Source organism: Chionomys nivalis, chromosome 15, assembly GCF_950005125.1.
Source record: "Chionomys nivalis chromosome 15, mChiNiv1.1, whole genome shotgun sequence".
Lineage (NCBI taxonomy): Eukaryota > Metazoa > Chordata > Mammalia > Rodentia > Cricetidae > Chionomys > Chionomys nivalis.
This window is the reverse complement of record NC_080100.1, coordinates 28,139,472-28,164,558: the sequence shown is the minus strand read 5'-3', so window position 1 is coordinate 28,164,558 and position 25,087 is coordinate 28,139,472. Positions and strand designations below refer to the sequence as shown.

At 45.1% G+C, this 25,087-nt stretch overlaps 1 protein-coding gene across 1 annotated transcript; it reads left to right on the top strand.

Moving 5' to 3' along the window:
• Window positions 1–8,766: 8,766 nt before the first annotated feature.
• On the top strand, window positions 8,767–25,049 carry Ccl28 (C-C motif chemokine ligand 28). The gene is made up of 3 exons (XM_057789972.1): window positions 8,767–8,846; window positions 21,911–22,037; window positions 24,756–25,049. The coding sequence occupies exons 1-3, from the start codon at window positions 8,783–8,785 to the stop codon at window positions 24,925–24,927; spliced, it is 363 nt and encodes a 120-aa protein (XP_057645955.1). The 5' UTR covers window positions 8,767–8,782; the 3' UTR covers window positions 24,928–25,049.
• The last annotated feature ends 38 nt before the right edge of the window (window positions 25,050–25,087 follow it).

The following is a 25,087-nucleotide window of genomic DNA, read 5'->3' as shown; positions in this document are numbered from 1 at the left end:
CCAGTTCTAGGGAGTTTGTTCCAGGGCTACACACATAAGCACAGAGGAAAGGGGGGCAGTTGATGATCTGCAAAAACCAAGCAGGAACCTACGTTAACAGTCGTTGACTAGATGATCACTAACCTAATTTAGTATGCAAACCTTAAACTAAAATGCCTACACATGTGAATAGTGAGCCAGATCAATACAGCCTATGCAAAATGTCTGTCTTAAGTCTTTAAAAATTAAAACAATCAGTACAGTATGCTGTCATTTTTGTAAAGCTTGCCTGATGTGCGTGCGTGCGTGCGTGCGTGTGTGTGTGTGTGTGTGTGTGTGTGTGTGTGTGTAGAACATAATTACTAAATCAAATAGTTGATGATAACCATCTCTGGAGTTAGTAGGTCACATGGGCCATGAGGAATGTCTATGTATATGATGCTTAACAATAAACAAGTATGCTTCTATATTCTATTTTCAGTAAAGGCGTTTCCATTTCCTACCATAAGTGCAATATCAGGCTATGGATGTTTGACCTGACCTCACCACCTGACTGCCCAAACTCAGATAGTGGTGTCCCAGTGGGAAGACAGCTTTGATCAGCTCTTGTTCACCATTGGGTTCATACTCAGCTGTGCACATACTTCTATCTCTATTATATAATATACTATTTCATCAGACACTAGCAATATCCCAAGGTGCCCCAAGGCAGGAAGTTCATGACAATTTCATTAATCCGAGAAATTCCTTTATTATTATCATTTATTTTCATATACAGAAAGATAAAACCTGAAGACCAGGCAAGGTGGCATGTGCCTTTAATCCCAGCACTTGGTAGACAGAGGCAAATGGATCTCTGTGAGTTCAAGGCCAGCCTCGTCGACACAGTTCCAGGCCAAATTTCAAGATAAAACTTGAACTAGAGAGTTTCATCCTATTCTGTTGGGGGTGTGGCTGCATCTTCACACAGAAGGAAAGACTACACGTGTATTTATCTGAGGCCCCAGCAGAGTGTAGGCAGCAGAACTCCAATTTAGCAGATCTAATTTAAATGACATTTGTTTCTGAAACCAGGACAGAAAAGAGGAGCAAAGACCCCTGCTAGTGAGTGAACTATGACAGCGTTCTTCAAAAGGGTATTTCTCCTAATAATCAACTTCCACAGGTAAACTGCACTTCAGATAACCCAAGGCCTTGTCATAAGTATCCCCTGGCCTTCCTTCTGTTCTCTCTTTCTCTTTCTTTCTTTCTTTCTTTCTTTTTTTCTTTCTTTCTTTCTTTCTTTCTTTCTTTCTTTCTTTCATCTTTTCTTTCTTTTTGTTTGTTGTTTTTTTGTTTGTTTGTTTGTTTGTTTTTGTTTTATGTTTTTTGTTTTCCAAGACAGGGATTTTGTTTGTTTGTTTGTTTTCTGGCTGTCCTGGAACTTGCTTTGTAGACCTCGCAGAGATCTGCCTGTCTCTGCCTCCTGAATGCTAGGATTAAAGATGTGCACCACCACCGCCCAGCTCCCCTGGTATTTCTTTACTCCTCAGGAATAATGATCAGTGATGGAAAGGCCTATAAACCTTTGCTGCTTCACTTTGCAGGACCCTGTTTGAAGCCCTCCCTGCCCAGCATTGTTAGCAATGCTGGCAGCCCAGTCCATAGCCCCAGAGTTGCCTGAACAGGAGGAGAAGGTCTGATGGAGCCCAGCACCACGATGGCGGGGGGGGGTTGTAGGGGGGTGTCCTCCTTAGATCTCTGCAGAAGCTTTCAGAGAAAGCCCTCCTGAGGTCACAGACCTTTCTTCATGTTCATTTGATTTGATCTGAGCCCTTCTTGTGTTCCCATATCAGAAATGGCGAAGTCATGCACAAGGAAGTTCACTTGATTGGCACTAAATGAAGCCTGAAGAGCAGGGCAGTTGCTGTTTAACAAACTTTGTGTGTGTGTATGTGTGTGTGTGTGTGTGAAGTACCTTGATGACAGTTGGAAAATACTTGTGAGGTACTATAAAAAGCCCCCTGTGTGTGCAGAGGTTCCATTTGTGCAGTGGCCTGTGGTTCACTCTGCCTGAATTTCACAGCTAATTGTTTGTTTGTTTTACAATAGTCTAGGTGTTGAGCCTGATTCTGTGGCAAACAAGGACTCTGGTGTTTCCCTAACTTCTTACCTGACAGGCATAGGGCTCTTGTGCAATCCAGCTTCCACAAAAGATGCCGTGGGCTGCAGGCCAGCTCTTCTGGAAAGAGCCCTGCCAGCCTAGGTTGTGACATTCAGAGCTTATCACTGGGCGAGCTCTCTATTTCCTTCTTAACCTGCCAGTTCTAGTGAGCTCAAGGAGATTTGACCTTGGGATCTCAGAAAGGGAGAAATGACAGCAGGGGGGCGGGGAGAAGAAAATATGTTGACTTGGTCCCCGAAAGGATGCAGGTTGGGAGTGTGTATATGTGTTGCCTGTGTTACTTTCCTTTGACTTCTATAATAACCACACAGCTGAGTATGGTGACTGTCCGTAATTCCAGTACTCGAGAGACTGAGGCAGGAAGATTGCTACAAGAGTGAGACCAGCATGAGCTACATAGCCTTTGCCTCTAATTAATTAGTGATTTAAATGGTGGTTGTTTTTTGTTTTTGTTGAGACAGGGTTTTTGTTTGGTTTTGTTTTTTTTGTGTGTGTGTGTGTAGCCCTAGCTGCCCTGGAACTAGCTCTTGTAGACCAGGCTGGCCTCGAACTCACAGAGATCTGCCTGCCTCTGCCTCCCAAGTGCTGGGATTAAAGGCGTGCGCCACCACCATCCGGCCAATGGTGGTTCTTAAAAAGAAAAAGTATTATATCATAGTTCTGTATACTAGAAATCCATCGCCATTCTCCCATTGGGCTAAAGTCAGAAGGAATAGTTTTCCTTCTGGAGGCCTTTGGAGAGGTGTGTGTGTGTGTTTAATGATAATACTCTCTCTCTCTCTCTCTTTCTCTCTCTCTCTCTCCTTCTCTCTTTCTTCGACCACTCCTCTCCCCAGAGGCAGGTCTCCCCTTCCCCCCCGACTTTTCCCATTCACATTCCTCCAATAAAAATCCCTTCCACGTGAGTGAGCTCTGTTGCATGGCGTCTTTCTCTCTTGCATCACTTTAAAAAAAATAACAACAACAACATTTCAATAAGACAAACAAGACAATTATTGGACAGTTTCAGAAGCAGAAGAGTGTCCACAATGAAGACCTCAGACCCGGAGTAAACCGTCTGTTTCTATGCCTACCTTCAAAACAGCGTGGTTATGAAAAGCTGTGATTATACAAAGGGAGTGTGAGTCACAAAAGGAGTGTGTCTAACGCTAACTATGCAGTGGAGAACGCTGCAAGGGCGAGGCTTTCAGATTCTTCTTGACTTCTGTGTGACTGCCAGTGTGGGGCAGGACCCTTCTGATGGGCCGAGAGGGAAGGTGGGGAACGGCAGGACTTTCAAGTATGGTGGCTGGCTTTGGGGAAGGGTCTCGTCTCTGCAGCCTGCCTCAGAAAAGGGCAACTCTGGAGCCCATGACTTGTTTCACTGGAAAATGAGGCAGACATCAGGCAACAGAAATAGGGGCTGAGGTGGCTTTGAGACCTTCCTTTACTTTAGGGTCGGGGAGCCCCAATAAAGGGGTTTGGTATTTTTGAATAGCCAATTTTTTATTTAATGTGTGTGAGTGTTGGCCAGCATCACGTATGTGCCTGGTGCCTGAGGAGGCAAGAAGGGGGAATAGAATCCCTTGCACCTAGAGTTACAAAAGGCTCAGCACTGCCATGTGGATTCTGGAAACCAAACCCAGGTCCTCTGCAAGAGCAGCAAGTGCTCTTAACTGAGTCACCTCTCCACCCCGCTAAATGGGTAAAATGTTTTATTTCCTCCTGCATCTTGTTTTATGTGAAAAGAGTTTCCCTGTTCTACAACTTTAAAGAAAATCCACACTTCTTTAAATATGTAATACATTAGAATTTAATACTTCGACTTCTTCCCTTTACACATGGGTAACCACCTGTTTCAAAGTCAAGGAAGGAGCCAGTTTCCTCTGATGTCAAAACTGACATCTCTGCTGCGGGTCCCAGGCTGACTGTGTTAAGTTCACACAAGCACTTCACATTCCAGGTAGTGTGCCCGTCTTTTACTGTCTTCAGTTATGTCTACGAGATAGTTTAACAACTAACTTGGGGGAGGGTTGAGGAGAGCTTGGGGGAATGGGATAGTCAAGATGGAGGAAGGACAGAGATGAGAGCAAGGAAAGAGATATTTTGATTGAGGGAGCCATTATGGGGTTAGCAAGAAACCTGGCCCTAGAAATATTCCCAGGAATCTACAAGGATGACCCCAGCTAAGACCCTAAGAAATAGAGGAGAGGGCACCTGGACTGGCCTTGCCCTGTAGTCAGATGATGATTATCTTAAATATAACCATAGAACCTTCACCCAACAACAGATGGAAACAGAGGCAGAGAACCACATCGGAGCACTAGACTGAGCTCCCAAGGTGCAGTTTAAGTGTGGAAGGAGGGAGAGTATGAGCAAGGAAGTCAAGACTATGAGGGGTTCATCCACTGAGACAGTTTGCCTGAGCTAATGGGAGCTCACCAACTCCAACTGGACTGGGAGTGAACGAGCATGGGATCAAGCTAGTTACTCTGAATGTGGTTGACAGTTGGGGCAGACTGAGGGGCCACTGGCAGTGGCACTGGGATTTGTCTCTACTGCATATAATGACTTTCTGGGATCCTATTCTCTTTAGATGTATACCTTGCTCAACCTAGATGTAGTAGAGAGGGCCTTAGACTTGCCACAGGGCAGGGTGCCTTGTCCTCTCTTAGAACTGGAGGGGGGAGGGAGTGGGAATTTGGATTGGTATTTTTTAAAGCAATAAAATAATAATAATAATAACAATAATAAAAACAACTAACTTGGTCGTTTCTGCTTTGTTTTTCTTTCTGCTAGCTGTCAGTACCACTGTGCCCTCTGCCTCCCGGCTTGTCAGCAGACCCCATAAGAGTCACCTGACTCCCGTGCCTCAGCATCGGAATAAAACAGAGCATGATGACATTGGGATGAATTCAGAGTGTTCAGGGATCTGGAAACGTAAGTATTCCTGCCAGTCAGGGAACTATAGTGTTAACCAGGAATTCAGCACGAGGGAAACTCCCTTCTTACTGTTTCGGGCTCAAACTTTGTCCTCTGATTAGTCCTCTGTGCTTCCCTGTTTGCTTTGGCATTTTATATGCCCATTCCTATCACACATTTCATTAAAGCATGAACCATGAGACGCCTTAGCTGGAAAAGGACCGATTTTGTTCCTAGAGAATACCGTGTTCCGAACTCTCACACAGCACACCACCCATGCCGCTGGCCCTGATTCAACCTCTAGATCCTTAGTCCTCCTCTAATTCATATTTTTTTGGTTTTACTATAATAGAGAAGATAATCCCCACAGAGTAACAAATTTTAAAGCATTCTTCCCAGTACAACGGCAAGTACTCAGAAGAGGTCAAAGGTACGGACTGAAAACCGTTCAGACCCACTAGGGTGGTTTTCCCCGTGCACCAATGACCTGCTCATCTCAGTTATCCAGATTATTATCCGTTCAACAAACAATAAGAACCCATTATTTGTTGCTCACCGAGCTAGTCATTTGGTATAGAGAGGAGCATGTTCACACACCCTTCCCTTCCTGAGCTCAGGAGAAAGGTTGAGCAGAGATGTTTACAGGCCATGAGAGAAGTGGGGATTTATATTAAAAGTGATTCAGAGGGGCATACATTTAAAGAATTCTAATGTCTTTTTAAAATGTTTGCATGTGTGTGTACATGGTGTGTGTGTGTTCATGTGTGTGTTTACAGACATGAATGGAGCCGGAAGACTACCTCGGGTGTTAGTCCACATGGCTGAGACAGGTATATTGTTCATTCCTGTGCACACCGGGCTAGCTGGCCCTCAAGTCTCTGAGGGTTTTCCTGGCTCCCTCTCCATCTCGCAGTGGAAGTGCTCTGAATACAGATGTGTACTGTCAAATTCTGCCTGGACGTGGGTTCTGAGAGCCAAACTCAAGTCCTCACCCTTGTGTGGAAAGCATCTTAGCTTATTAGACACCTCCCATGTCCTAGAGAATTCATTCCTAAGAATTTACTTAAGAAAACATTGGGATGTGTGGACACAGATTACAAGACTGACCACCACCGCACTGCTATGGTCATAATAAGCATTACTGGAGATGGGAGTATAGCTCAGTAATGGAGTACTTGACTAGCATGGACAAGGCTGCCAGTTGGCTTCCCAACAACAAGATTGTTTTAGTAATAATACACACCAGAAAAAGAACACAAGTGATCTGAATATTCAGCAGTTAAAGTAATCAAGAAAATCACACAATGGAAAGTTTTTGTGTCCCAATAAACCTCTCCAAATCAGACCAAATTAAACCAAATTGGAAAAAGCCCATGTTTAATGGATACTAATGCTCCCGGGTGTCCTTCCAAGCCCTCAGAGAGGAGATGGGAAAGGAAGAACAGAAAACCACGTATTTGTTCTCTGGGGAGCAGTTTAAAAACCCTGTAGGAGTGTAGGTCTTGAACATTCTCTGAGGAGGGATCACAGATTGGCGGGCTTTCTCTGAGGTGGAGTTTGGACTAAGGCAACTCCCAGGGGAGGGGGCCTGGGATGGAACATTCCAGACTCTTTGGATATAGGGATGCCAGGGGCTGGGGTGACATTTCCAAGCAAACACACAGGAGTACTCGTTTCAGTCAGTTGTGCACACCTGTAACTGCTCGGACCCAAATCCTCACACAGAAACTATGTTAATTAGTTATGTTTTGTGCTACGAAACATCAAACATTACTTCTCCTCTTCAGCTGCACCCTCTATCCTGGTACCTGTCCTTCTCCATCTGACCCCAACCCTCCTCAGACTCTGGAGACCACCTGTTACTGTGGACTTCCACACCCAGCTTCCATATACAAGAACTCCCAGCCTTTGCCTTTCTGTTCCTGACTTCCTTCCTAAAGCATAATCCCCCTCCTGGCCCATCCGGGTCACCTCACTTCTCTTTGAACTATCTGATTTTTCCTAACCAAGAAATGAATCTGTAGAAGTTTACAGCTGGAGCTTCCTAGCCTAAGGGATGTTTCACAGTAGAAAGCACAAAGACACACATCATTTTATGTCCTCAATGTCCTCCCTCAAATACTTTCTCACTCTCTGCCCACCAGCTTTGTCCTGTGCCCTAATACCACTCCATTCCTGATCTCATCCATGGCTTCAGTTAAATAATAAAAAAATCTTCTGAAACCACTTGCTGTGGTCTGAAGCTGAGCATCCTTCCAGGGACTGTGATTAAAACCCTGGTTCCCAGGGGGTTGCTGTTGGGAGGTGATGGAGTCTTTGAGTGGTACCCAAAGGTACACCTTCACAAAGGATTGTGGGATGCCAACCTCGTCCCATCTGGCTTCCTGTTTGATGTTGGAAGCCTCTTAGACCCACCTGGACACAGGCATCTCCATTGTGTTTTGGCTCAACTGAGCTCCAGGCTGATGACACTCTGATTCTAGGACCTCCCAGGTTGTGAGCGAAATGAGTAAACCTTTTATCTTTATAAGTCAGCCATGTTGGGAATCCACTGTTAGAACGAGCCCAACTAATATACACCACCATTTTAGGGTCTTTCTGTGTTAACACTGGCCCATGTGTAGGGATGTCCAACTTTTTGGCATTTTGCAACTTGATGCTGTCATCTGCAAATCCATCGGGCCACATTCATAGCTATCCTGGGCCACGTGTGGCCTCCTGGACACAGGCTGGATTTACTACGTAAAAACTCCCCTCAACACATCACATAGTCCATAACCAGAGCCTACACCATAGTTTCTCTTGACAAAGCCTCATGATTCACTTTTTCCTTCACCTTAACCAAAACCAGTCTACCTTAGTATTTCTCTCACCTGGGACTTGGTTCAGAAGGATGTGGCACTGGATCCTGCAAGGACTATAGATTCCTGTCAGTGGACATCAGGTTTACTTTATAGCACAATGATGAGGTGAACCCTGCCCCAAGGTTGTGATTCTCGTCATAGTCATTCTGTGAGTGGATTTTAATCTTCTCGGTTCTTCATGCTGTGAAACATGGCTCCTAGTGACCCTGCCCAACCATCATTTCATTCTAGGGCCCCAAGGAAGTGACGTGAGGGAGAGAGAAGATGTTAATAACCTATCCCCAGAAACTCCCTATCTCAAACCCCCAAAAATAGAAAAATAAGTAACTTTTGTTTTGCTTGAAAAAGGGTTTCTCTGTGGCTTTGGAGTCTGTCCTGGAACTCACTCTGTAGACCAGGCTGGCCGCGAACTCACAGAGACCCACTTATCGCTTATATCTCTCCTGAATGATCGCCATCCGGCCAAAAATAACTGTTTCTTTTAAGCAATGATTCCCAACGGAAGCACCCATCAGATTCATCCATGAAGCTTCTATGAAATTCAAACGATGCTCTTCCCCTAGAACTCCGGTGTGTAGATGGAAGCTGGCAGATATGTTCTTGTAGACAACTATATGTTCAATGGCATCCTTGTGATTCTGTTAGGACATCAGCTGCCACACGGCCACAGGTGTTCTCTAGATCCAGGCAATGTGAACAAACATCAGGCAGGGAATTAACAGCCCGCTAGAATCTGGCATTAAAGAAACTGAGAACCTCCCGGGGCGGGGCTACCTGGCCTACTTCTGCTGGGCACCCAAGGACACCTTTACATTCACTTCCTGATCCCACAGCCTCGCTCCAGTCACTGCCAGACTCAGTGGCTCAGGCGGGAATGCAGCAGGCAAGGCTTACCCTCGTGGCTGTGGCTGTGTGTGTGGCTCTTCGGACCTCAGAAGGTGAGTTGGAGGCACCAGTGGCCTGGGGCTCCAGGGCGAGTGGGGGTGGGGGATGCCTCCTAAGTTGGTGCTGTAGGAGTCTCTGTCTTCGGATGAGACTTTTCTGTTGCTCTTTGATCATCTGGAGAACGGCACAGGTTTAAGGTCAGGGATTTGGGGAGGAACTCGTTTCCCCGGGAATATGAATCCACTATTGGAGATGAAGCCTTCCGTGCAGGTGTGACTTTCTGGTGGCAGAACACTAGCTTTTCCCAGCTAGAAGCTGGGCAGAGCCATTGTTCTCCATCCAAATGCCTCACACAGCTGAATTCTGCATGTATGATTGTGTGTATACATGTATCTGCATGCACATGTGTGTACATTTGTGTCTCTGTGTTTGCGTATGCATTTTTTTCCCTAGAGGAAAAAACAGTGTTGGCAGGTAAACTCCGGGTTTCTTGAGCTTGTGGGTACCGAACTTCAGTCTAGCCCTTAGAAAGGGAAGCATGATCGAGAAGACTGAGCCATGCAAAGTGTACTGAAGAGAACTTAACTTCTGAGTTGGTCGTAACTATGCGGATCACAACTGCATTTGGACTGGAAGGCACCCGCTCCAGCAGCATCCACTACCACATTTAAGAACATCTCCTCTACCGCTAATCTACAGCATCTCACTCAGCAGCCCTGGCTGGCCTAGAACCCACGATACCCCGCAGACCAGCCTCAGAGGCACGGCAGCCCTTCTGCTTCAGCCTCCCAAATGCTCTGATTCCAGGCAGGAGCCACCACACCGTGCTAACACTTAATGCCTGGAATACGTAAGTGAATAAACCACGATACTAATATTGGCCATAGACAGTTTAAGTGGAATATCTCCCTGGAGATAGATTATAAATAGAGCATTAATCCCCCACCCCCAAAGAAAGAGAAGAAAGAAGCCCTCGACGCCGCCTAGAAAGTTACGGATGATGGGGCCCTTCCAGTTATCTTTTCTTAAGCTACATCCTAAACAGAGTTTGCAGAGCAGAGGTGGAGTATAAACTTTGTCTAGTCCGCTTTTTAAACGCACACGCCAACATTTCAAAGCAAATTTCACAATCACACCTTTGTATACACACACACACACACACACACACACAGGATTTAGAGCTTCTCTTAGAAGTGAGAGTTGGAGGCTGGGGGTGTAGCTCAGAGAGCCCTCCAAGCAAGCATATGACTGTGGGTTCAAGACCCTGAGCAGAAAAAAAAACAAAAAACAAAAAACAAACTCAGACTTGGCAACAGTGGTTCTTTGGCCTGACTGCAGCTGGTGGCAGCTGTCCCTCTCCTGGGGTGATCTGCGTCCTACTAACAGTGTCCTTCCTGTCAGTGTTTGCTTAAGGACTTCAGTGGAGTCTGGCAAGGTACTTGGCGCAAGTGAACCAGAAGAGAAAATACTACTAACAAGATAGAGAAGGAAGCTTTTCACTTGTTTCACAATATCTCTCCAGAGAAGCTCACCTTTGTGCCTGCAGGACTCTCCATTTACTGGCTCAGGAGTGACACCCACCACCTACAATTCTACCCAATAAGATTTCATGCAGAGCTTTGCAATGAAGCTTCCAGCTACCGGATCTGTTTCCAGCTGCCCACCCCCCCCACAACTCCCCCCCCCCCCGCCCCAGCGGTCCTCCTTCAGGGAAAGGGAAGGACAGACAGAATGGCTGAGAATGAGGACAACTCTATCTTGCAACACCAAACTTCACAGAGGCTGGGTCCTGGAAGAGAGGGGTAAGGGACTAACAGCTACAGTGAAGAGCACGTCTGGTGGTGATAATCAGAAAACTGAGATTCCCAGCGTGTGGTCCAGCCTCTGGCCCTTACTGGATTCTGTTTGGAACAGGGAAACCACCACTCTGTCTGACAAGCCCCAACTTCTGCCATTTAAAATAAGTGATGCTGTATGTGCGGTGGAGTGGAGAGATGGGTCAGTCGTTAAGAGCACTGGCTGCCCTTGCAGAGAACTGGGTTCCATTCCCAGCACCTACGTGGCTGCTCACAACTGTCTGTAACTCCAGGTCCAGGGGATCTGGTGCCCTCTTCTGGCTTCTTCAGGCACTGCATGCACATGGGCACAAACACAACTCCGGCAAAACACATTTTAAAACAACAACAAAAAACCCTCTAAAAATAGCCAGGCAGTGGTGGCCCCTGCCTTTCATCTCAGCCCTAAGGGACAGAAGCAGGTGGATCTCTGTGAGTTCTAAGCCAGCCTGGTCTACAGAGCTAGTTCCAGGACAGCCAGGGCTACACAAAGAAACCCTGTCTTGAAGAAAGATACTGAGTTAAAATTCATGGAAGTGAGGCCGAGAACAGTTGTGGAACTAAGAAGGCCCAATGCCAGTTCTTTTTCAGTAAGGTTCCATTTGAAGGAGGGTGCCCTACGGTAATGATTCTGGATCCAAGATGGTGGTAGAGAGCCAAATAGGGAGGTGAGGAAGACACGGCAGGGTAGAAAAGATGGCAGGTGGCCTTGGCCATTGCAGCAGACTGGGGAGAGGTACAAGGAAGTGGCCTGTGCCAATCAGAGACCGGGAAATACATTTTGTTCTTTCAGGGACAATACTGTCCCATTATCTTAATGGCATCTTAAATCATTATCTCAACGTGATGCTTCAGTAATTGGCATTTCCAAAGTGTTCCAAATCATTCAGGAAGCAGGGGATGTTATCCGTGACCAAAACCTTGTACTCCGTCCAGAGGCAGAGCACACCCTACATCTGTCGATGTGGCTGCTGGCTTCAAAGACTCATTACTGAGACAATGAGCATTGTCTGCCATCCAGTGACCCTGAGCCAGATTGCTCAACTCCGGAGTCCATGGTTGGCTTCACTTGTGTGTGTGTGTGTGTGTGTGTGCATCACATTTTAATCTGTTTGGCAGGGGCCTCCGTGGAACCAGGTGGAGTTCAGAGGAAAGTTTATAGGACTCAGTTTTCTCCTACCCTGTGAACCCTGGGGCTCACATTCAGATCAACCTTGGCAGCAAATGCCTTTACCCACTGAGCTCTATCTCTCTGGCCCCAGGCCGTCTTAATTATACTTTAACTCAAGTTTAATTTGTATTCAAAAGATGCAGGTTGTAAGATTTTGCTTCATCCGTGGGTCCTAAGTTATCTGTGAGCGCCCTACTTTCTCACAACCATCACGATGGCTCCTGAATCACGCAGATACTTGGTATACACTCGATGCTAAGAAACGACCTTACCAGAGCATTTGTAGGAGGGATTCCCGGTATGTGTTTGTGTTTGGAAAGTCGCTCTTCCAGGTAGGGCTCTTTCACAGCAGAGGTTCATGACAGAATGGTAACCTGCTTCCTTCAGGTTCTCATCGGGTATACTCTGTAGTTAAAACATGTTTATGCAGCTCCTCAATCCTAGATCATTGATGAACTATTATATTTTGGGTCCTAAGAGTGGTTGTATCTGTAATGTGGTTACAGGTATTTTTTTTAACATCGTTTTCTATGTTAAGGAAACAGTGTAATATAATGGCAGTCTTTTCCAACATGAGTCATGTGTGGGTTCCTTTGAAGGGAAGCACCCTCTTCATTCTCAGTGTTTAAATGGTCTTATTGTTCCTTCTCGTATAAACAAAATCAAGAATAACTGTGTAATTATAAACAACTTCTACAATTACAATGCTAAAATGTTCAACTACAAAGTCGAGATGGCTTCAATGTGTTGATGTTAATTAATCAAGTTTGACCGAAAGTGAAATTGCTATTGTGAGCAGAACTGCCCCCTTGGTGGAGGCGGCTTGAGTATGGGCCTGACGCATGCCCTGCCGAGTGGGCTGACAAGTTCACCTGTTTCTGCTTGAACCTCACTGATGGAAGGAACCTGGCCTTCCTTCAGTGTGACTGCATTGAGAAGTCCAACTGGTTATTTTCTGATGGTCCTGGGGCAATGAAGATAGTACCACACTTGCTAACCTCACTGGCATTACCATGACAAATGCAATGTCCTCAAAGTCCTCTGCTAAGATGGCCTTCTGGAAGACCAGGGCATGCTGGCTAGAAGGTCACTGGACTAATACGTTGGCTCTCTGGAGAGTTCATGGTTGCGGGGAAAGCCTCTGTTGGACTTTTCCAGAGGTCTAGGAAACCCAGTCTGAGAAAAGCTGACATACGGGGATGTGTGGTTTTGCATTACAAGATTAAGAGCTCTAAACATGAACTAGGGAAATTGCTTTGTTTCTCAGAACTCATTTCTTTTTCTATAGAACAATATTTCTCTTAGTTATCCTCATGGTTAAATGAGATCACGTACATGGTGTTTGGTAAAGAGTAGACACTCAGCAATTGCTGGCTCCCCTCCTTTCCTTCCCACAGGTTTTTCTATTTTTAGACTTTTAAAAAAAATGATTGATGTGTTTTCTATAATGGAATGGGGTAGACCTTCCATTATATGTGCGTGTGGAAGTCAGAGGACAATCCTGCGGAGTTTTGTTTTTCCTTCCACTTTTATGTGGGTTCTGGAATTTAACTCAGGTTGTCAAATTTGTGTGACAAGCATTTCACTCACTGAGCTAGCTCACTGGCCCCTCTTGTTGATCTTTAAAATCAACTGAAAAAACATGGGATTAGGATACAACTGAGTGAACAGCATTTAGCCCACAGGAGGCCCTGGGTTCTAACACACACACACACACACACACACACACACACACACGAAAGCAAAGCAGAAGCTCAAGTAAGACAAAAAAAAAGTGCCCAAAGCAAAATGAGACAAAAATGACTACAGAAATAGCATTGAGTTCATTTTGTGTTGGCCAGCCATTCCTAGACCGGGGCCTACCCTGATGTGTAGTTAATAAACCAGTGAGACTTCATTAGAAAAACTAATTTTTCCTTTGTCAGTGGGCATCGCTGCAGATAGCTTCTTGGTTAGGGGTGGAAGTCAGTCCACTGCCCCTCTCGGCCCTGGGACCCTCTCTCGCTTGAACCTGTGCAGGCCCAGTTCCTGCTGCCACAGTCTCTGTGAGGTGAAAAGCACATCAGTCCTGTGGGCTGGAAGACACTGCTTCCTTGGCGCCACCATCGTCTCTGGCTCCTACAATCTCTTTCTACCTGCTCTTACAAATAGATGCCTGAGCCTTGAGGAGTTTGATGAAGATGTACCATTTAGAGCTGAGGGTTCTAAAGTCTCATTCTCTGCACCTTGTCCAATCAGGAGGCAGAAGTGGGCTGATCTCAATGAGTTAGAGGCCAGCCTGGTCTACACAGTGAGTCCCTGTCTCTAAAAAACTAAAAATAAGATTGAAGACGAAGGACCGGGTGTAGTTCCCAAGCATGGATAGGTGAGTACTCAATACCCAGCACTCCTCATTCAAACAGAACTAAGGCAAATTGAAAAATATGTTTAACAAATACTAAACAAAGAAGGTTAGTGTAGCAACGTTAATATTAAAAAAGAAAAGACTTCTGCAAAAAGCTGTAATGGAGATAGGAATACAAGAATCTGAAATAATTTCATCAAAAGCCATACACACAGGGAGGGCACAGAACATGCGAGGCACGTGAGCGGAATGCTGGAAGAGCAAGGTTAATACACTTAAGTGTGTATTTTATTAGTCACAGTTTCTAAAAATTCCATTTTTAATGCACTTAAATACGACTGTAATTACAGTGTTTCCCTGGCAATGTGAAAACAATATATAACTCCTGACTGATTTCGGAAATTACCACATCCTCAAACACATCCACGATGGGGAAGGTAGTCTTGGGGCTGGCCTGGACTATCTAGGAAACAGGAGGATGCGCATGCGCACCCCCTCTCACCTGCCAGACCAGGGGATAGCAGAGGCCGGTGGCATGGGTTCCCTCTCTAGGACGCACAAGCTGGCGTCAGGAGAGACCGCAAGAGAGCAGGGTGTCCCCACAGTAACACACTGACCGACACCGTTTCTAGTTGCTGCCACCAGGAGCACAGCCGCCAGCAGAGACATGAGCGGCACGACTGAAGCGAACCCGGCACGGCAGCCGTAAAGCAGCGCCACGGCGTGCTTTCCGGCTTCCAGAGACTTAAATTTTCCAGATTCACGAGACCTCCAATTTTGTTCTCTGTGTGTTTTAAATGAAAACACCACATCTAGACTTAACTCTATCCTATCCGTGATAAATACTATTATTTTGTACTTCTTTGTTTTGTGATTTCCACTTTAATTCATGAGTTTTTAATCCTTTAATTTCTAAGCAAAATACGTTTATAAATGTTATTTTGCATAGGGATCGCTCTTTAAACACAGTATGCAATCATAAGCCGGTTTTTAAATTATTATATTGAAGGAAAACCCCAAACAATGGGGGCTGCCTCTCGGTCCCAGAATTAGGCACAAATCACACCCAAACACCTGTTTTCACAGATTTTTTATTACGCAGGGAAGAAAAGTTAAAGTGGCTGCTTTCTGACTCAGATAGAAAACAGCAGCAAATGACCTTGTGGGTGTTCAATTTTTAAGAAGAGAAAAAAGGTGAGGTCTGTGTCAGAATGGACTAGAATGTCGTGGTATATTTTGATGGGGGTGTGTTAATCAGGTGAACCAAAGGGGGCTTTTGATTGCTGGAGTTTAATACTTTGATAGTTGGATCTTGGTAATCAGCCTCAGGAGAAGGAAGTGGCCAAATAACGGAATAGACCTTCGTGGCTAGCTTTAGAAATGTAGGTTTTTAGCAATGCAGAGGGAAGGGGAGAGAAGGGCAGGGTTTGCCAGAGCCACGTGCTCGAGTGAGTTAGTGTCCTTTCATATTTATTTATTTATATTATTATTATAGTAAGTACAAGCACAGTAAGATAACTATGAAACTTTGTAATAATAAATTTCAAATTGTGGATAAGAAGAACAATTTCTTAGCAAACTTTCAAGAAGCCTTTTGCTTTGGAAACAGTACTGGAGAATGAACCTAGGCCTTACGCACATAGCCAGGCAAGTGGTCCACCCCTGAGCTACTTCAACCCCAGCCCTTCAGTGAATAATTTTAAAATGTAAGTATCTAATCACTATAAAATAAATCAGAGTTAAACTTCTTTCCTTTGGACCCAAGCCCCCAGTGCCTGGAGAATTTACCAAAGACTAAAGGAACAAATAATCCTTATTTAAACTTTTTCTAAGAATTCAAAATTAAAAGCCAAGAGGCAGGCAGATCTCTGTGAGTTCGAGACCAGCCTGGTCTACAAGAGCTAGTTCCAGGACAGGCTCCAAAACCACAGAGAAACCCTGTCTCAAAAAAGCAAAAAAAAAAAAACAAAAAAACCAGAGAAAGCTGCCCAGTGCATCATCAGACTTAATACTCAAGTCTTGCAAAGATAATATCGGGCAATAAAGGTATAAACCAATTTATGAACACAGATGTCATTTTTAAACAAACAAAAACAAAGGGGTGAATAAATTTAATAAATTATGACCAATAAATTAATAATTTATCCTGGTTGTACAAGGGAGATATATTTGTAAATTGCCCTCAGTTATTTTATTTTCGGTGCCAGGGACCGAATCCAGGATCATATTCCTTCTAAGAATGTGTTTACCTCTGAGTTATACTCCAGTCCTAGCAAAGGTAACATTTCAAGGTAACATTATGAAATATTGAAAATGTTAAAAGTGTAGCTCTCCTCTAGTCCATAGGTATATGTAGTAAACATAATCACTGCAGAGCTTTTGGCATGGTCAAATACAAACGAAGACACTCACATCCCGCAGCCCAGCAATTCCCCGCGTGTGTCTGTTCTGTGGTCCTCCAAGTATATTCAGGGAACAGCAGTATCAGTTTCACCCGGGAAGCTGTTGGGGCTGCGCATGCTCGGGTGTCACCCCAATTTACTAGTCAGAAATGTGAGGTGGGGGGGGGGCGATGGCAATTGCCTCTGTCTTACAATATCTCCAAATGATTCTGATGCAGGCTACAATCTGAGAAATGATGACCTAGAGGAGTTCAGGTGCAGCTCCAGGGAGACAGACACAAGAGTCAGGTATAGCCCGCAGGGCTTTCGAAACGACTGGACGATCTGGATACAAACCAGAGCACCCCTGTTTCCGGGTCCTTTGACTTAGGGAACATTGTGTACTTTCCTGCACATTAGTTGCGCATTTGCTAAATGGGGCTGAATACAGACAGTTCCTTTTGCTTATAGTTGCCCTGAAAGTCAGTTAAACCAATGCCTCGTGCATGGTGACTAGTCAGTGCCCTCGTGCGCCCAGGCGGGCGTTCATTGCAATCTTGCTTGCTATAACGAAATAATGGAAGCAGGCTGCTCCAAAACAAGACGGAGCGTGGACATGGAAATTGGCTGTAATTGATAAACTTTGATTGGCGGCTATATGAGTGTGAGTGTTTAGCTCTCTTTATTTTTTTACATGTGATAGCATCAAGGCAGGGAAGCCTAAAAGAGGACCCAAGGGTCATCCATCCACGTCATGAGCTGCCCTGCCTTCGGGGTAGACTGCTGCTATTCTATCGTAACATTCACCCCAGACTTCTCTGCCCACGCACGGAGTAGCCTGCCGTTCTTCCTCCATGTAAGAAGCTTCTGGTGACTGACCTCAGTGTCTGCTTCTCTTGTCAGCAGGAAACGGCACTCATCCATCTCACCAATCACTTTTGAAAGGACATTCTGATGTGGATCTGTTATGCCAAGTCCTTTTCCAATGCAACCTGGCACCTGCAGGACCGGTTGTGGGTGAAGCTGGAGCGGGCTGGTTGCTCACTGCCTCTGGCTAGTTTGCGCTTCAGTCGGATTTCGTTCACAGGTGCGGACTGCTTTACAAGCCGATCCGGCCAGACTTCTCTAGAATTTCCATTTGTCATCTAGTTCTCTTCGGAGGGATGCTACCTCCATCAGACAGATCTGTGTTTGTGTAATCTATGGTGGAAAGAAAGGTTATGTCCCGTGATATTCCTGGCCTCTTGCACTAATGGCATTTGGGCAATCTTTAGGGGAAGATTTAAGCTCCTTCATCTAGCGTCAGCTTCCTCCACAAAGTAACTGTGTCATCTAAGTAAAAAAAAAAAGTAGTTGCAGAATAATTGACTTGTAAGTCCACCTTTTATTAGCATTTCATTACACTTGCATACTCATATATAGTGTACTTTCATAGATTCAACCCCTCTATTACCATTTTTTACTTTCTCCTCCTCGCTCCCCCTTCCACATTCCTAAAGACCCCTTTTACCTTTTTTAAAACAAATGTTATCACATTTATCTCTTTGTATGGGGGGCATGGAAGGGTACACATGTGCCATGGGACATGCATGTAGGGCTCAGAGAACAACCTTCAGGAGTTAGCTCTCTCCTCGCACCCTGTGGTTCCCATAGACCAGGCTCAGGCCATCAGGCTGGTCAGTCCCTTCACCCACTGAGCAATCTTGGCAAGCCCCCTTTCCATTCCTCTCATTTTCCTTCTATATCCGTTGACGTGCACTGTATTAGTTACCGTTTGTTGCTGACGCAGACCAACTTATAGAAGAAAGAGTTCGTTAACAGTCCCAGTGAGAGAGTCCGTAATGGCAAGGAAACCATGGCAGCGGGCAGTCGGAGCAGGAAGCTGAGAGATCACATCTTCCACTGCCTACCGAAAACGGAGGCAACTCTCTCAAACCGCGCCCTCAGGGATACCTCCTCCGCTAGCAAAGCTCCACCTCCTAAAGGCTCTACAACCTCTCCCAAACAGCGCCACCCATTGGGTACCAAGTGTCCAAATTCCTGAGCCTGTAGGAGACACGCTCTTTCATCACTGGGAGTATCTTAGCTGATCCGTAACTTGGGTATTGTAAATAGTTCCATAATAAACACGGGTGTTTGAGTATTTCTGTGGTATACTGACTTCAGTCTCTTTGCGCATCACACAGTGGTTCCATTTTTAATTTTTGAGAAACCTCCATGCTGATTATTTTTACTGTTGCTGTGCTAATTTGCAGTCTGAAACAATGTAGCAGGTCCCTTTCTTTGTATCTTTACCACTATTCATTGCTTTTCATTTTGCTCTGGCTTGGTTGCGTTTATTTTTTTTATTTTTATTTATTTATTTTTGATGACTATCACTTTGACTGCCATGAAAAGTAATCTCATTGTACTCTCAATTTGTATTTCCCCGGTAGCTAAAGACACTGAAAACTGTTTCCATATGTTTATGAATTAGTTTATTGTTTCATTTGGAAAGCGTCTAATATGAGTTCATTTGCCTATTTGTTGATAGGGTTATTATTCTTTTGAAGGGCCTGGTTTCTTTCAGTTCTGTATACATTCTGATTCTGAAGAGCTGGCAAAGACCTGTTCCAACTCTGACGCCTGTCTCTTCATTGTTTTCTTTCTTTTCTTTTCTTTTTTTTTTTTTTTTTTTTGGTTTTTCGAGACAGGGTTTTTCTGTAGCTTTGAGGCCTGTCTTGTAGACCAGGCTGGCCTCGAACTCACAGAGATCCGCCTGCCTCTCGAGTGCTGGGATTAAAGGGGTGTGCCACCACCATCTGGCTTCTTCATTGTTTTCTTTGGCTGTGCAGAAGCTTACGAGTTTGGTGTGATCCAATCTGCCAATCCTTGTTGTTCCTTGAGCTAGGAGCAATATTCAGAAACTCGTTGTCTATGCCTGGGTCTTGATGTCTTTCCTCCTTGTTTTCCACTAGCAGTTTCAAGTGTAATTCTCTTCCTCAACCTGCTTGGTACCTCTAAATCTCTCTTACGTAAAATTCTGGAGTAGTGACAGAAATCAAAGCAGTGGAGTGTTTTATAAAAGAGACATGCTGACAGGTCTTTGCTTAAGAGAGCCTCTAGAGGGCAGTGTTATCCAGCAGACTCTTAGCACTGCCCTTCATTCAATCTACCCCGTTCACATTCTTCACCGAAGTTCTTTCCGGTCTTTTGTATTTTGGATCATGTCAAGGCATCGTTGGTCCTAACTACTAACATATGCTAAATGCTTAGCAGATTATGGCCTTTTGATTAGTTGATCTCACAGATCAAGTAGTCTCCAGCTGAACTAGTCCTACATTTTTACATGAGAAGCGCATCTCACTTTTCTGGAACACCTATAGGTCCTGGGTGTCTTTCCGATTTAAAGCTACGCCTTGAGTCGATATCAGCGCTTGGGTAACTCGTATTCCTCAGCTCGCGGGTTTCCTTGTGACTTCTCATTCCCACCCTGCACACTAGTATTGCTATCTGTTTCTGTCTTCTGGCTGTCACTATTTGGTTTATATGTTTAAGTACTCTGATCGTATGTGCATATATGATATGTATATATATTCCCAATAAATTAACCTTTTGTGAGTATGCATTTTTTCTTAATTGAAATTTTTTTTTTACTTTAGATGAACTCAATAGTTTTGTCATAGTGAATGACTATGCACCTTGCCCTTATAACTTGTATGATTCTTTGAAGGACAGAATTCCAGAAATAAGGCCAGCAAGATGGCTCAGTTGCTTGCCACCAAGACTGACAACCTGAGTTTTATCCCCAGAACCAACTCCGAGAAGCATCATTCCCCGGGCCAGTGGGATTGTGTCCGAAGCATTTAGTTCCAAATAGCTATTACTACAGGTCTTGAGTAGAGGGACACACGATTTCACTTATTTTTGCATCTCCCATTAACTAAAATTATGTTGGAAACCATCTAACTGCTAAAAACAAAAGTATTTTTTTAAAGATTTATTTATTGTGTCTACAACATTCCTTCCATGTATGCTTGCATGCCAGAAGAGGGCACCAGATCTCATTATAGATGACTGTGAGCCACCATGTGGTTTCTGGGAATTGAACTCAGGACCTCTGGAAGAATAGTCAGTGCTTGTAACCTCTGAGCCATCTCTCCAGCCCAAACAAAAGTATTTTATTTGATGATCAAATAAGCAAGTGAGTAAAACCAATGACTAGTGACAACGTTTTGATGCCTAGAAAGTAGTCACACATTTTAAATTTCGTAGTCAGTCACTTTCCTTCCCCCAAAGCTTCAAATAGACCTGGCACTTCCGTGGGTCAGAGATGGACACACAGCTCTTCCCTTAGCCCAAAGCAGCTACTCCCACTGCGTGGGGTCTACATGTTCCACGCAGTTGCTGACTCCTTCAGAAGCCCCTCCCTCCTCTTCTGACGCTGCCACCTGCATCGCCGCTCACTGTGAGTCTTGTGTCCACTATTCAGCTGGTGAAACAGAAAGCGTGGGGAATACTGCGTGTGGCGTGGAGGAATTTGCAGCTATTTTAACGTATTTGGGCTGTCTTTGATGCCTCATCTCTTGACAGCGTCAGCTCACTTCAATGCCACCTACCGCTCCAGTCATCCCCCACCACTTCATCCTCCTTCATTATCACTACAAGATGGATTTTCTTCAATCTTTATCGAACAGTGATCCCCTCTCCCCAAAAGCTAAGCCTCTTCAGACCGACATTTGAGGATCTAGGGATGTCAGTTCTTCATCTCCTGAGTTGTATCTGCCAACACTGGCTTTCCTAGCTTACTCAGATCAGAAAAGACACCCTAATTGTATCATGTGCTTTTGTCTTCATTTTTTTTTTAATTTTGTTTTTATGTTGTTCTGATTTTTAGACAGAATCTCACCATGTAGCCCAGGCTGACCCCAAACTAGGATAGTCTTCTCACCTCTTGTTCCTGAGTGCTAGAGTTGGTTATAGGTGTGTGCCACTATGCTTCTTGCTGGCGGTGGTGGTGCTGGGGACTAAATCGGTGACCTCACACTTGGTAGGCGAGCCAAGTCTTTCTAACAGCAAACTTCAAGCCTTCACCTGAGGCCCATGAGGCCTCTCTTTTTCAAAATGAACTAACTGTACCCTCTCCATCCTCCATCTGCCACGGGTCATCGTCGCCGGCTGCAGCTTTTCGTATCTTTCACCCGTTTTATCCCTTTGCCTAGATTTACATTTTCTTCCTCATAATACAGTTTAAGTTGTAGAAGGTCGAGACACGTGCTGTCTTTGCACTCATGAAGCCACCAAGAAGTACTTGCTTGAGTGGGTTTACAGTGTTTCTCTGGAACCTTTAGGGTGAGGGCAAGTCGGCATTCTGTAGACTAAAGTTGCGTCCTCCGCTTTCTTGCAGCCATACTCCCCATCGCTTCCAGCTGCTGCACTGAGGTTTCCCACCACGTCTCCAGAAGGCTTCTGGAGAGAGTGAACGCCTGCAGCATCCAGAGAGCCGACGGGGACTGTGACTTGGCTGCCGTCATGTGAGTGTTGTTCAGCGAGGACGTGTCAAACAGAAGGCTGATGATCCCCCTGGGGAACAGGCGCTAATGCTTTACCTGACGCACAACCAACACAGCACTCAAACAAGGGTAGGGAGAGTACCTCTCCTGTCCTTTGGGCGCCAGGCTACCTGGAGTAAACACACAATCCCTCTGGTACGCCCTGAGTCCTGTGCTCGACCTTCAGCTTTTTCTAAAAGAAAAGATTTATTTACTTATTGATTTTTTTTTCTGAAGCTGAGGACTGAACCCAGGGCCTTGCGCTTGCTAGGCAAGCGCTCTACCACTGAGCTAAATCCCCAACCCCTACTTATTGATTTTGTATATATTGTGTTCTGCCTGCATGTATGCCTGCAGGCCAGAAGAGGGCACCAGATCTCACTACAGATGGTTGTGAGCCACCGTGTAGTTGTAGCAGTTGAACTCAAGACCTCTGAAAGGGCAGCCAGTACTCTTAAGCTCTGAGCCATCTCTCCAGCTTGTCACCACTTTAAACTGTAACTTTCCCCAGGCAGGAGATGGTTGCTGACACTTTTACTCTCTGAATTCAACAGGAATTATAATCTGAAAAACAAAGTGGCAATGTCTGCACTTGTTACAGCACTGCAAGCAATCCACTTGCAAATGCTCTTGTCTGCTTTTGATTCTGGAGTGTTGGTTCCTGTGCAACCCCCTGGCCCTCCCACTCCTTCCACTACACCTCAGGGTCAGTAAAGTAGGTCAACAACAGCAGTCTGAGAGGAAGGCATAATTTATTTCCCTGTCATGCGGGAGAAACCAGTGGACAAGGTTACAGAGTTCACCTGCTGTAGTATTGCCGGCAAATGGTAGAAGGGATTCTCACACAGCTCGCTTGCTTAAGAACACTATTTCGTCCAAGGTCATTCAAAAGGAACAGTGGAGTGTGTTGCCTGTAATCTTAGCAGTCTGGAGACTCAGGCAGAGGGATCACCAGTTCAAGGTCAGTCTGGGTCACGTGGTGGTAGCCTGTCTCAACAAAAACAATGTTTTCCCCTTATCTCCCTGGAGTGCTGAGCTTGTTAGCTTCTGGGTGATGCTAACAAGCCATTTGGCATTCTTTCCTTTGGACTATAGAATAACATCATTGCCTATGCCCAAACTCCTGAGACACCTTTGTTCTATTAAAGTATCTATTAGTCAGTGATTATGTACCGAGAACTGTTCCGTGGACTGAGGATACAACAGAGATCCAGTGGTCTCTGACCTTCTGGAGTCTTTAAGGAACTTTTTATGCAGCTGGGTTTTATAGGTCATCCTATAATTTTCTTTAGTCTGGTAGTTTGAATCATTTTTAGGATTATACACACACACACATTTTAAGAAAAGGGGAAAATATATTGCTTAGCTTGTATCATATGCCCAGTTATTGCTATTTTATTATTAGAATGAGAAAATGAAGGTTGAGGATTTCTCTACATCTTTTCAGAGAAATCTACTCACTATGTGAGTTGAGAAACCCTGATCCAAGACAAGAATTCTAAAAATGGCAGAGAAAGAGTTCATAAACCATTGACAGACAATCTTCAGATTAGGGGACTGTGAAGTCCTTGACATTTTTTGTTTGTTTGTTTCGAAACAGGGTTTTGCTGTAGTTTTAGAGCCTTTCCTGGAACTAGCTCTTGCAGACCAGGCTGGCCTCGAACTCACAGAGATCCGCCTGCCTCTGCTGAGATAAAAGACGTGTGCCACCACTGTCCGGCTGTCCTTGACATTTTTTACGTGTGAACCTATAAGCAGCTCCCAGGCAGAAGGTCTGGTCCACGGGTTTTATAAGATTTTCAAAAAAGTCAGAGACTAATGAAGTTTTAAAACTGTACTTGGGGTCAGATGCTGAGGAGCAAACAATTATTTGTCCAAGGAAAACAGAGGGTAGAGAACTCTCCCCACTTCACCTCTGTTTGCACTGCCCTGGCTCCAGCAGCTTGGAGGATTTGATCACTGGGAACCAGTGTAATCTGTGCCATCCAGGGCGCATACCATAGGTGCCTTCTTCTAAGGGGCACTTCAAGTCCCTAACCTTTGGGAGATCTCCGAGCTAGGGTTTGAATGTAATATGTCTCCTACAGGCTTATTGTTGAGTGGCGGCTCTGCAGCTGGTAGCACTATTCTGGGAGGTTCGGTAAACTCTAGAAGGTGGGGCCTGCTGCGGATAGGGCCTTGTAGGAGGAACTGGGTCACTAGGGGTCTGACTGTGTCCCCAGTCCCTTCCTCCCCATCACTGGTGGATGTCCTGCTTCCTGTCCATCACAATGTGAAGAACTCCTTCCAGCACATATCCCCATCGTCATGGTGTTCTTCCCCAAATGCTTGGAGCCAATCAGTCATGGTTGAGCCCTCTGAAACCACAACTCTCCCCTAAATCCATCCTTAAATAGGTCCTCTAAAACTAATAAAATAATTGAAATACCAGTATTTTAGTTAATCTTAAAAAATATCATTGGTAATAATTGGAGAATCAAAAATACATAGACAGTTGATAGCAACTGGAAGCATCTGGATGCTTGTTTTTGTTTAGCTCAGCACCTGGTCTGCTGAACTAGATTGACCAGGCTGGCCTCAAACTCAAGAGATCCACCTGCCCCTGCCTCCCGAGTGCTGGGGTTAAAGGCGTGCTCTACCACACTTGGCTTGTACTTGTAATTTCCGTGAAGATATTTTTTTTTCTCCTTTTCTTGGCAGCCTCCATGTTAAACGCAGAAGGATTTGCGTCAGCCCGCACAATCATACGTTGAGACGCTGGATGAGAGCCTCACAGGTGAAGACCAGCAAAGGAAACCCCTGCCGTAAGAGCGACAGAAAGAGTCACACCCCGAGGAAGCACGGGTCACAGAGCCACAAAGCTCCGGGTTAGAACGGACACAAGACCCTACGGGGATAACGCCTCAAGTGAACTGGTCCACAGTTGGTCATAAAGTTGCCCCCTGAATCTTCCTTACCGACACCCTGTGGTGTTTTGTTTTGCTAAAGGATAGTTGCGGGCAAGGATGTAAGTTCAATGGTTGTGCAGCTTG